This window comes from Tetrao urogallus, assembly GCF_951394365.1.
Source record: "Tetrao urogallus genome assembly, chromosome: 1".
Taxonomy (NCBI): Eukaryota; Metazoa; Chordata; class Aves; order Galliformes; family Phasianidae; genus Tetrao; species Tetrao urogallus.
The window spans coordinates 164,640,554-164,653,903 of NC_136813.1; the positions used below are offsets into that span (position 1 = coordinate 164,640,554).

At 35.0% G+C, this 13,350-nt stretch overlaps 1 protein-coding gene across 1 annotated transcript in view; it reads left to right on the forward strand.

The window, feature by feature from the left end:
* GXYLT1 (glucoside xylosyltransferase 1) overlaps positions 1-7,966 on the forward strand; it is a gene marked incomplete at both ends in the record, with an annotated part of 30,564 nt that extends 22,598 nt beyond the window's left edge. The window contains 3 exons of the mRNA XM_079542252.1: positions 5,737-5,860; positions 6,182-6,354; positions 7,805-7,966. Coding sequence (XP_079398378.1) covers positions 5,737-5,860; positions 6,182-6,354; positions 7,805-7,966 — 459 coding nt within the window. The remainder of the gene's footprint in view (positions 1-5,736; positions 5,861-6,181; positions 6,355-7,804) is intronic.
* Positions 7,967-13,350: the final 5,384 nt, after the last annotated feature.

The window sequence follows — 13,350 nt, forward strand, 5'->3', positions numbered from 1 at the left end:
GCTTTCTTACAGACGCTGCTGTTCTCAATAGATCTGTTTTCATCTTCAAGTACCTTGAATGTCTTGTAAGGAGAATTGCTTGATCTGAAAAATAGGCTGTGCAGCAAAACTTTGAAAAGAATTTAGTGGAGTTGAGACTATACACAGTAGGCCTGAGTGTATGGCTTCACTTGATACTGATAGTAAAGGAGCTTCTAGTCTTGAACCTTTAGAAGAGAGGGAAAATAAATTCAGGGGTAAGGTCTGTACTAATATCCCTCGCCAGCAGCAACAGCATATGCAAGTGTAAGGTGTTGCATTTGGATTGAGGCAATCCTGGATATGAGCACAGACTGGGAGAACTCTGTGAGAGCAGCCCTGCAGAGAAGGACTTATGGGGTCTGGTGGATGAAAAACTGGACATGAGCCAACGGTGTGTGCAGCAGCTCAGAGAGCAATCTGTACCCAGGGCAGCATCAAAAGAGGGGTGGCCAGCATGGAGAGGGAGGTGATTGTCCCACTCCACTTTGCCCTTGTGAGGTTCTATCTGGAGTACAGCATGCAGGCCAGCAGCCCCCAGCACAAGGAAAATGTGGCGCTGTTGGAGTGGGTCCAGAGGTGGGCCACGAAGATGATCAGAGAGCTGGAGCACCTCTCCTGTGAAAGAAAGGTTGGGGGAGCTGGGCTCGTTCAGGAGAAGGCTCTGGGGTAAAGCTCATTGTGGCCTTCCAGTACTTTAAAGGAGTTTGTGAATGGAAGGCAGGCCAGCTTTTTTGTGTGGTCAGATAGCAGTAGAACAAGGGGAACAATTCTAAAGATGAGAGATTTAGGTTAGATGCTAGGGGGGATTTTTTTTGCACAGAGAGTGGTGAGGCACCAGAACAGATTTCCAGGAGAAGCTGTGGATGCCCCATCCCTGGAGGCACTCAAGGCCAGGTTGGATGGGGCCCTGGGAAGCCTGCACTGGTGGTTGATAACCTTGCCTAGGACAGGAGGTGAGAAGCGGTGATTGTGAAGGTCTCTTCCATTCTAGGATTTCTTGCTTCTGAATCTTGCAAGTACCGACCCATGTTGTGTCTCATTTCTTACCTACTCTAGTTAAGTCACATCAGAAATAGAAAATGCTTCATTTTCTTATAGGATGGTCAACATTTGTTTATATTCATTGAGGAGAATCAACAAAGACCTTAAGTAGACATAATATTTTGGAAGCTTTATGTCTTCAAAAATCTGCCTTAGACTTCTTTCACATCTGAAGAGTGGAAGTTCTGGGTCAGGATATCCCTCCAATATGATAGATTTGAATATGTGGCTTTCTTCTTTATTGTAGTTTCTTTGGAATAAAATTGAAGACTTTGTTGCTTGAGACCTTTAAGATTCTTGCTTGATTTGTAAAAGTTATAAAAAACCAGAAAATGAATAATAAAAAAAGAACTGGACATTAGCCAGTGGTACTAGAACATTTTCTGCTATTTTCTGCTCACCCAGGTAGAAGAAAAGATGTAGCTTAATGTCTCAGTCCAGAATTAAGTTATCTTTTATTCACTTAGTTATCTTAGTTATTCTAAACTCAGCCTTCTTAGAGCTCTCTATTCATTTTAGAAAAGCATCCTAGCTATTTGCCTATGGTGTCTAATAGTTCCTAGTTCTACTTTCTTATTTCTTTTTTGTGTGTTTTATGAGACTGTGTGCATGCATACAGTAAAAACAAATGCACTGCTTATATGCACGTGCATACACATGAATGTAGTGTGATTATTTTACATTGCATAGCCAAAGATAAGGCTCAAACTGGTAAAGAAACTTTATATGGACAGTGCCTGTCTGTCATTTTCTTTGCAAAGCAGAAGTTGAGAATGGGAATGTAAAATGTGCAAGAATATTTAGGAGATAGATTTGTATATGCTTGGTGAATGTAATCTTTCTGTAATTCAGTAAGGCTTTGATACTGTCCCCACAGCATCTTTTGGGCAAAGCATCTTCTGTTCAACTGTGAGATGAATAGTTAGTGCTGCACTGGGTGATAAAATGTCAGAATGGCAGAGCTCAAAAGGCTGTGGTAAATGGGTTTTCGTCTGGCTGTCCGGTGTTCCAGTGGTGTTCTTGAGGATCAGTTTTGTGCAACATTTTTATCAGTGATCTGGATGCAGAAGTGGAATACATTTGTAGCAGGTTTGCTAATGATACTGAACAGGGAGGTGCTGTTGGTTTACTAGAGGGATGGAATGATCATTGAAATTCCCTTCCAAATGAACCATTCTATAGACACAGACACTTATAAACTGGAAGGGACGTAGCCAATTACATAGCAATGTGGTGCTTTAACAGAAAGTCCTAGACAAGTGAAGCTACATGAAAAGAGAGCAGTGATCTTTTTCAAATACATAAGGAGACTTAGGCATTGCTATACTTAATGTTACGTATAATGCTTGAGACATAATCACCCACAGAAAGGAACAAACGTACAAAATCAAACAAGCCTCAAGCAAAGTAACTCTAGATAGTGTATAGAAGGGCAAGGTTCATGGGTATGCTTTAAACAAACAGTAGAGAATTTATAAAACCTGAGCACAATTTCTGTGACCACTCTGTATGGCTTGAGGCTGTAGTTCTGAGAAACATAGTAAGCTCTTTTCAGTAGGTTTTTGCTTCTTTTCTTGATTGCTTTGTCCTAACGTCTGTTGTTTGTTGGATCCTTCCATGAACCAATTAAATTTGATAGAGAAAAGAATATGTTCTGCTGATTCGGTGAAGTAAATCAGGTCACTAATAATAATAATAATAATAATAATAATAATAATAATAATAATGAAGAAACCTCAAGGGTTAAGCACTACAGTTTTGAGGCAAGAACAAGATGGAGTTATGTAACCACCAGAAGAAATTCCTCTCATATGACATTAATGAAATTATAAATTGGTCTGTGATTGTGGATCTGCAGCTTCAGTTTCTGTAGATAATACTGTATGATTTGAGTATGTTTCCTCAACTTTATGTTCTCCTAGAAGTATTAAGAGGAAGTTTAATACTAGGTTGCTGCCGACTGAGTATGACAGCTTTACTGACATCAGCTTTAGTTAGACAGAAGTACTCTGGGAGCCTTTCTAAACCAGCCATGACCAAGCTGATGAAAGCAAAGCATCTAACTCCAAAATACTCAAAAGAATTTCTTAGTGCTCTTTGGTATATTTTGTTCGTAAGTACCATGAAATCAGAGAATGTTCTGAGTTGGAAGGGACCCACAAGGATCCTGGAGTCCCAGTTTGTGGCTTCACACAGGACCACTCAAAGTTCGTAATTGTTTTGTTCCATTTAAAAAAGCTGAGATCTGGAAGGTTTGTAGAACTTGTCTGTAACAGCTTGATGGCATTTTAAAATACCACTGAATGTTTCCTATGCTGCTTCTTAAATCTTTTCAACTTTTTCATCTTTTTCATTTTTTGGATATTGGAAACGTAGTTTATATTTTAGAATCTTTTAATGATAACGATGGTTACTTCTTTCATATTCACCTGGGTAACTTTTGAAAAATAATTCTTGTGTTGGTTTGGATTGAGCTCGAGGATTCTGTTTCTCACTCTGACCTCACTACAAGAGGAGTTGTGCAGAACGATGTTATAAAATTCAATTCAAGAAATGCAAGCAATTTTTCTTACACAGTGATTCTTATGCTGGCTTCACTGTACATCAGTGCTAATAAATTAATGTGTAACTTCTTTATTTATGCAAAGGTTATTGAAATATTAGAATTTCCAATTCTTAAATCTAATAGCACAATTTGTCAAGTACTGTTGCTTCTGGACATCTGGCAATGTAATGTATGCTGTTACCTGCTTTTTATCTCCTTGGGATATACTCTGTATTTCAGTATTATTAAATAACTATGCAAGCTAAATGAAAATTTTATGAATTAATTGTTTTGACAATTTAAAGTAATATATTTATGGGTTGCTCTAAATCTTTTAAAAATTATTTTTATTTTTTAGTTCTTTATACTCTCTTGCTATGATTAACGTATTAAATTAGAATTAAGAATTAATAGATTTAAGAATAAATTAAGAATTAAATTAGCTCACCGTTCTTAGCATCGAGTGCAAGTTTAAACCTTTGATCAATACTTTGTGGATGGCAAAATCCAAGTGAGGCAGTAATCTTTATACATGGTGCTTCAGTCTAATAGATTTGCTTTTTGGAAGGCTTAGGCTGTATCTTCTTCTGTTTAATCACATTGCACAGAGCCTAATTATTATTCTTGCTAGAGAAGAATTCTCTTGTGCATTTCTTATGCCTGATCCTGTCAAATACTTGGAAGCAGCCATAGTCATAAATTTTTAAGGCCAGAAGGGACCATGGTATCATTCAGTTTGGCTTCTTACATAATATAAACTATAGATCTTTTTTTTTTTTTATTAATTTCTGTCTGAAAATTGATTGTATTTCATCTTTTTTTTTTTTTAATCTTCCGTTCCAAAAGCTTTCCATATTTGATGGCTGACTTGATTTGAAGAAAAACTAAAACAGAAACTGTTGCTGTAGGTGCTTTCTAGTTTCTTAGAAGAAAGCTTGTAGGGGAAAGCCTTTGATGCTGTGGTTCTAAAACTGAATATTGTACCCCAGGTAATCTCTCCTGCTTTGTAACATGATGTTTTTGTATACAAATCCTAAACAATGCTGAAGTTCAATTTTTTAAAAAATTCTCAATTTGGTTAATAAGAATCAAGGGCTAATCCTATATTTGCTCTGGAATTTTCTCTCTTTAGGATGTCTTGTTATTGCATCCTCTCTCTCTGAACTAAAATAGAAGGCACAGAGTGAGCAACCTTGTTCCTGTTCTGTTCTATTTGAGCTTAAATGTGGTATAAAGATAAGAAAATAGCTTTAGAATATATATGACTTTTATGCTGCATGTAGTAACCTCTTTTTGGTAATGTGAAGTTCAGCACAGGCCAGCTTACTCTAAACATCATCTCCTAACCCAAGCCTTAGAAGTTTATCTTCTGAACTGTAATTAATCAACAGTTTGGGAAATAAGTAACAGCTATTGGTTTAGTCATGCTGCATTTTGCTAGGGAAAAGTTGTGCCTTTGCTGTGGAAATAAAAAAAAATAAATAAAAAAAAATAAAAATAAAAATAAAAAAAAGAAGATTCAACTCTAGGAAAATTCTTTGGAAAACTTTTGAAGAATGTCTATGTTTTTTATGCATTACTTTTTATGCATATCCTTCTGCCTGTGTGTGTTTGGGAATATTCAATAATTAATTTTATATTGATCCATTTTGAAATTTTTAAAGTTAACTATGAAATGTATGTATGCTCACAGTTTTTTGGTAAAGAACAAGAAATTGCTTGAAGTGTGGAAGTTTCAGCAGTGCCAATGTACTTGGCACACATCAATCGAAATCTGGTTTTGTATTGAATTTACTGCTGTACAGAAACCTATAAGACAAAAAATAATTTGGTATTTCTTAGAAGATGTTTTAAAAGGAAATCTTGAGAACTCATCAAGGCAGGAGTAGGAGATGCATATAATTTTGCTTATCATAAGATAATAAGAAATAAAGCATATTGGAAGTGGTTTAGCTGTGTTTTCCCTCTATGCAGTCATTTCTTTAATAGGAATAAATACATAAACACATGCAAACCACTTGAGATTTGTGGCTTTGAGAAGCAAATGCTGCGATTCTGTAGGGCCTTTCCTTCTTTGTAAGCATAGCTAACCTGAATGGATGACTCTTTAGCCTTGTTCTGTCTCATAGAATGATATGACAACAGTCCGGTTACGCTGGGGAGAAATTCTTATGCCTCTGCTGAAGAAGTACAAGTTGAACATAACGTGGGGTGATCAGGATCTGTTGAACATAATGTTTTTTCACAATCCAGGTAAATCCACCTTGATTTTAAGTCTAATGTGACAAAGCTGATGTTTTGTATGATCAAAAATCCAGAAAAATGATTTAGAAAACCTTTCAGTGGAAGAATTCAGTAGACTTTTTAATGGTTGTTTGCTTTTCCTTATCTAAGAAACAGTCTTTTCATTGATAAGCAAAATTGAAATGTCCTATAGTTTGATTTGTTGTTAGGTTTTAGAACAACTGTAGAGAAATTCATGAAGCAGTATTAATGTAAAATGAGAAATATGAATGTGTCCCCAGCAACAATTTTGATACTTAATCGAATTATTATTATTGTTTTTCTGCACAGAAAGTCTGTATATCTTTCCTTGCCAATGGAATTATCGGCCTGACCACTGCATTTATGGAAGCAATTGTAAGGAAGCTGAAGAAGAAGGTATATTTATTCTTCATGGAAACAGGGGTGTTTACCATGATGATAAACAACCAACTTTTAGGGCCGTGTATGAAGCAATAAAAAATGTAAGTGTGTTCAGCATTTAGTTGTGCAAAATTTGTCTTTATTGCAACAATGTAATTTCTTTCCCTTTGAAGTAAATTTTAGACATTTCACTGATTTTGGGTTTACTGTTTGTATGGATTTCCAATGTATTCATTTTGTGACTAACATCGATTTTAATGTTGTACAGACTGAATTTAGGTTATGATTCTAAAACACTGCCTGTACCTGCATTGTGTTTATTTGAAAGACTGTTCCCATCCCCTTAGTAAGTACATCTTGTGAACTATATGGACATATGGAGACCACTGAAGTTTAACTTTCCTGGAGGTTTTAAAATGAAGAAGAAAAAATGTTTTTCCTCCCAAAGTTTGCATATACTTACTGCAACGTTTTAACATTCGATGGTAGCTAGATTTGGAGGATAGACAATACTTTTTATGCAGCGTTTTGAACTTTGTTAGAGATTCAAAGTATAAACATGTTACTGTTCACTTAAATGCTAAGTACAGTGACTTCTTTTCATTCTGCAAATAAGTCATCTCATAAACTATTTATCACTGCATTGGTACGCTCACTGAAGTGCTGTAAAATGTAGCACTGATGCACATTTTAATGTAGCAGGCTATTGTATGCATATAACCTTCAAAAATCAATAGTATATTTTAATGGTGCTTTATTACGTGTTGTCATATGGATATAAAAATGAGAAAAAGTACTTTTGGGGGTCTGAGAATACATTGCAGGGAAAGTGAATGTGTTTCCATAAAGGTACAATTTCTTTGTTTCCTTTGAGTGTTGTCAAAAACAGAAGAAAAAATTACTTGTTTTTATTTACGTTCCCATTTGCTTTATGTATATGTCAGAGAAAGTGTATGAAACACTGCTGATCCAGTGGTAATAAGGTGAACAAAATTAGGTTAGTTTGAAATACTGTTTAGTTTTTCATTTGTTTGTAACAATATTGCAATGTAGCGTTAATGACTTCTTTATTTCATGTCCATGTTAAGCACAGTATGTGCTTGACCATCATTCAGTTTAATGAAGCTTTCTGCTTTCAGTAATCCTACGTACTCCTCATGCTGTTATTTTATTGTACAGATGGAAAAGAGTTGTATTCCTTAAAAGTTGTATTTCATTCAGGAAAGTTACTGGTCAAGAAATAAGCAGAAACCATTTAAAATTGGTAATTTTTTCATTAAAAAATGTAACTTTAAATTTCCCATATGCTTCTTTGGGGTATATTCATCTGCTTATTTAAAAACAAGCAAAAATTCACCTGTTTGGCATACTGTTGAAAGTGTTTGAGTATATTGTGTAGTTCAGTGATTATTTTCTTGAAACCATTCACTAGTGTATAAAACCAAATATGATGCTCAAAGCCATTTCTATAAAATTCTTTAGTAACTCTGAGTAATAATGTACGTCAATCTTGCATTACTGACATTAAATCTTTTCTTATGCTCTTTACAGTATTCATTTGGAGATGATCTGGTTCGTTCACTGTTGCAGCCCCTAGAACTGGAACTACAGAAAACAGTGCATACGTACTGTGGGAGAGTGTACGAAGTGTTCATAAAGCAGCTGAAAAAAAGCATAAAAGACTTGTCTATCAGAAGATCAAAGGGAAGTTGATTAAAACTGCAAGCTCTTAAATCAAGAGACTGAGTTAATGTACTGGTCAGAAAGTGCAACAGTACGGCTTGAATTGGCTCTTAATGTGCCCAGATAAAAGTTTACTAGCGTACATAAAAATGAAGAAAATATTCACATAATGAAGAACAGGAACTCCTTTTTCCTGCAAGGGTGACCTTTTTCTCTTTTGAAGGTTAATCACTGCTACTGTATGATCTGATGATTTAGATGCTATTGATTTCTATGGTCAGTGGGTTTAGTCTACATAATTCAATTATCTCTGATGATGAAACAAACAAGGGAGAAATGAAAATGGCTCTATTTGGAAGTGTACCTCATTGTCTAAAATTCATTTAAACTGTGAATGTAGCAATAACTGAGTCAGCAGCACTAACCTCACTTTAAAGATGTGATCACAAAGTTGTTTACAAGTGCAGAAAATACTCTGTTTTCAAAGAAATACAATACAATCATTGACAATCTGTATGTGCCTTTATATATTCATCTCTTATACATGTTGGGTTACTGTTTTGACAATCTTGCTGTGTTTATTTTTGATGTAAACTGCACACTATGAATACAGTTTTCTTATAAACGAATAGCTAGTATGAGATGCTAGTTTTCTGTCTGTAGATATTGAGAATTTGTTTCAATATTGTTGAGCCCTCTTGTCTAGATGATATAGTTGAATTGAGAGGTTCTGTATTTTTGCAACAATATGAAGATATTTTTCATAGAATACTTTAAAAAAAAAATGTTTTGCAGCTTTATAGGATGTTTTGGAAGTAGGAAAAAAAAAGGTGGATGGTGGATAGCTGGCTCTGTGTTTTCTTACTAAGAATCATTACATGATGATCATTATGGAGTATTTAGTACCTAAAATTGAAGGGCAGTGGTAAAAGTTCTGATGTTTCATCAGGCTGTATATTAGATGTTTTCTTTAGAGAATATATCCTATTACCATGTTTTGTTTTGTTTTGTTTTGTTTTTTTCAAATAACATGGATTTAAAATAGTTTTGGGCCAGACCCTTGACTGCATGATTATATGAATATTGAATAGGGTGTTAGTGATTTACAACAGTTAAGGATTAAGCTTTCTGTAGGTATCTTGATGGGAAAAAAAAAAGTTTATGTAAGGCAAATTTTAAAAGAGAAAAGCATAGGAAAAGATGATTGACTTCTAATGTTATGGTAAAATACTATTTAAACATGCATGGTATTAAATGTATTTGTAAGTGTACTTGAATTGAACTCATAACCTGAGATGAAGCCTTTATGAAGTGAGTTTTTCGGATTCCGGAAAAGCTCCTGTGTGATGAACCTTGGAGGATCTACTTGCTGACTTGCGCCTTCATTCTAACTCCATTTTAGAAGCTTAATGTTTGTGGCTCTTTCTTTGACAAAGGCAGACTGGTTTGGAATCGCAGATCCACATAAGCTTTAGCAGTACAGAAGCGCACTCGATTGTAAGCACAGTTTGTGTTCTGCACCTGTCTCCCTGCTGGCTCAGGGTGTAAATCTGTGGAATGCCAAATAGAAAGTCTGCCTCACGTGTAATTTGTTTGTTTCCCTTGTTATGTGTAATCTTTTGAAGACTGAGAATCTAGAAATCTCTGTGAAGGTGAATACTGTTACTGACTGATATAACAGTATGCAATACATTATTTTTTTTACATAAATACAAATTTTATATCAATTTGTCATCAGGGTGGTTTTTTGTTGTTTTTTTTTTTACTTATACCGTCTATATTTACAAATTCTTTCACTTGGCTTGTTTCTTTTCTGCTTGTCTTGAGAAAATTACTGTTTGGAATATGTTGTATGCATGCAAGGGCACTATTTGAAACCCAGTGAACCATTTTGGAAAATAAACATAACGTGAGCATTATCAGCAACCCTTCCAATTACATTTCAGTTTGTTGGATTAGAATCAAAAGGTTAATAATGAAACTAATTGTAGAATAAAAATTCTTATTTGCTTATTTCAAGAAGCATTTATCTAGCATATTATAAACACCAGAATATACTGTGTTATGCCATAGTCCTCTTTAAATGTTTAGAATATAAATTTTCAAGCCTCTCACCCTCAACTCTGTTTCCAAATAACAAATGAGCACTCTAGAAAACATCAAAAAAGACCAGAAGTGCTGAATAGCTTACATTAAGTAACTCTCCAGAGTACTTGCTGTTTTTCAATTTTATTTCAGTTCTATCACAACTATTTCTTAAGTTTCAGAAGATGACCTGCTTTGTAAAACCTTTAGAGGCAGTTAAGGGGACTGGAAAATTAATTACTATGGCAGAAACCAGTTATATTCTGAAGCATTTCAGTACTTGCTTCGTAAGGTTATATACACCTTAAATGTAGAAACCTGTATCCAGCCTGTAAGTCTTTATTGCTGTCCAGTTTTAGAAACACTGTTTTTTCTGCAGACATAGTAAGTAAACAGTAAAATAGGGCCAGTCAAATTATAGAACTTCGGAAATGCTGTTCTTCCTGTTTTACTAGAGAAAGTATTTACAATTAATACTTTTGTAGAAAAAATGTAAGCATGCATGTTTGGGTTAAATTGAGATAATTTGGTCATACTTGATTTCTCTTTTCATTATGGTACCGTTATTTCTTTTTAAAGAGATCACAGACTCATGGGAGAATAATTTTATTTGAAGGTTTGTTCTCATTTGTATGAAACTGTCTTTTTTTTTTTGTAGGTACTATGAAAGACACGTGATAGTATAGATGGCACTGAGATGTCCTTATAGATGGAGCCTTGTACCTGTGCCTACTAATGAGGCTGATGAGCCTTACAAAAATCTTTCGAGTTGCTTGCAGTTTTGCCAAAACTCAGATGGAAGGTGACTTCAATACCCAGCCCTTGTAAATTGTTGTTGTTAAGGTTTTGCTTTAGATTTAGGAAGATTAAGAAAAGAGATGTACAGGAAAATTTATGTTTTTCCATTTTCTGATTTTAAATGGATTTTTAAGCAATATGAAATTACCTTTTGGTGGCTTTGGCCCAAATTTGTTCAATATATAAACTTCTACCAAAGTGCTGTTTGGAAAACAGAAGCATCAGCATTTTAAAACTTATAACAAAATTATGTCTGTACTAAATATGCTCCAACCACACAAACTTGCCACACTTCTGTCTGTGATATTTCCTTAACAGATGACTGAGAAATCACTCTTCTTTCTTTTCCTCCACCCAAATGAAACTTCCTACCTAGATAGCATAGAAGGAGAAATAACTGCAAGTAGAAAGGAAGGATCTACTTGGATTGTTTAGAAACAGTATGTGAGGCAAAGATAGTGTAGTGAAATACCTGTATGTGATTGGGCTCCTTTGTTTGCAATGAAAACAGGGTAGAACTAAGACTGGTTATACACTGCCATTTACAGGTGTGGTGGTATTTGTCATGGAATTTGTCATGGCGTGAAACCAAGGGATAAAATCAATCTTCCATTTTCTATCTTACATGTAGGAAAACATTAGGCTTATAAGGGGATCTCCAAACATATGGACATATCTAAAACCTCCATTCCATAGTTGTCTTAAATTCTTTTTTCATTGTCTACTTTCTGCTTCAAATTAAAAGATTTCCAACTATTAGGCAGTTTTAACAATATTTGTCTAACTACATAAAATATTTTTGACACAGGTGGTATACTCTTGTATATTGTAAATTATTTATGGGCCACTTGTCTCCAATTATTTATTCTAAATGGATAATTTATTTAAAAAAAATAGTATGTTCACTTCCTCTGCTGTGGTATCTGATGTGATGATCATAGTGGGTTTTCCTGCCCACTTCACTGCTTTCTGAAAGGACAGAACTTGTAACGGGTCCGGTTGTTTTCTGTATTAAAATAAGTTGCTGGGAACTGTAACGCGAGGGTGTGGCTTTTTCTTTAGTAGTATGAAGTACATTCTTTTGTAGCATAGTACAAATACGAAGGAAGGGGAAGATACAGATATATTTAGCAGGCATCTTGGAACAGACGTAAGATGTTTGGACTTTCTGTCACTATCAACTTCAGCACTTCTTCCCGTGCACAGAAAAACGTAGATGTTGTGTCATAACTCATTTTCAAAAGGAAACTTACGTGTGTCTCTCATCTCTCTGGATATCATTTTATTTTTCCAGGTGCTGTTTTAGGAGTGCCAGACTTGTAAGATACGGGCACATTTTTTCCCAAAGTGTTGAAGTTTCTGTGACTCATGGCTGCCTGTTGTGCCAATAATCTCAAATTCCCCCTTCTTCCCTCTGTGCTATTTTCCACAGATTATTTATTAATTTGTTTGTCATTTCACTTGTGATCGTTTTGTGTTATAGGCTTTTGTGAGGTCATGGAATACAAACACAACGTGCCTACCTCTCCCTCACCTCTTCTGTCATCAAACAGTAATTTCTAAAAAACTACTTTGTATTAATAAAAATGTTAAAACATCTGAGATGGGCAATTTATTAGAATGGCTTAATGCATTTTCTATTCCTTTCATATGATGGAAGGTCACTTTCTCCTCATTTTTATTTTAGGTCTTTTAATATCACAGAATTATAATCTGGGTACAACAGGTTCAATTCTTTTTAATGTCCATATCTTATGAATCTTAATGTTCTGCAGTCATGTGTGGACATATTTTACTAGAGCAGTTCACATTAAATCAATTTCTAATGTTCATTTGAATTGCTTTAAATGTAAAAATAGATGTAGAAGTTATCCTGAAATGCAAACCTTTGTGGTTGAGTTAATGAGTATTTAGGTCATGTTTTTTCAGGCTTCCAAGTAAATGAAAGCAATATAATCAGTTTTAACTCCTGATTTGAAACTAGAAAATTTAAAGCTGATGTCTTAACCTGTTAATGCTAACCTACTGTATCTCACTGAGCAGCTGATGCATAGGGGATGCTCCACGTTCCTGTTGGACACTGTAAAACTTATGCATGAGGCAGTGAAGTTTCTGAGTAGTTCCTAGCACTCATATTTGGTCATTTACAAGTGTTCCCTTATGTTTTATTTTACTGTTTTTAATTTTTACGCCACAGTTAATGTTGTTCAAGGTGAGCCAGGATCGCAAATGTAAACTTAAGAAATAAAACCTATTTTTGTTACCTAGTGTCAGGGTGCTACGCTCTGTATTTGTCCTCTGGTTTATTACTCTAGTAAGGAAATTTGACGTTTTGCAGGGTTTATTGCCTGTCACAAGCAATCAGCTTTCCTGTTTGCTGCTCTTGGCCTGCCTCCTGCCCCCACTGCCTGTTTAGTGACTTAGTGTCAGCCTGTGTTCTCATAATTTTCTTTCTGGATCTTGGGAACTGGGCATGAGGTGGTGTTAGTGACTCAGTGCAGCTTTTGAACAGTGTTGTATATTCCCTGGCT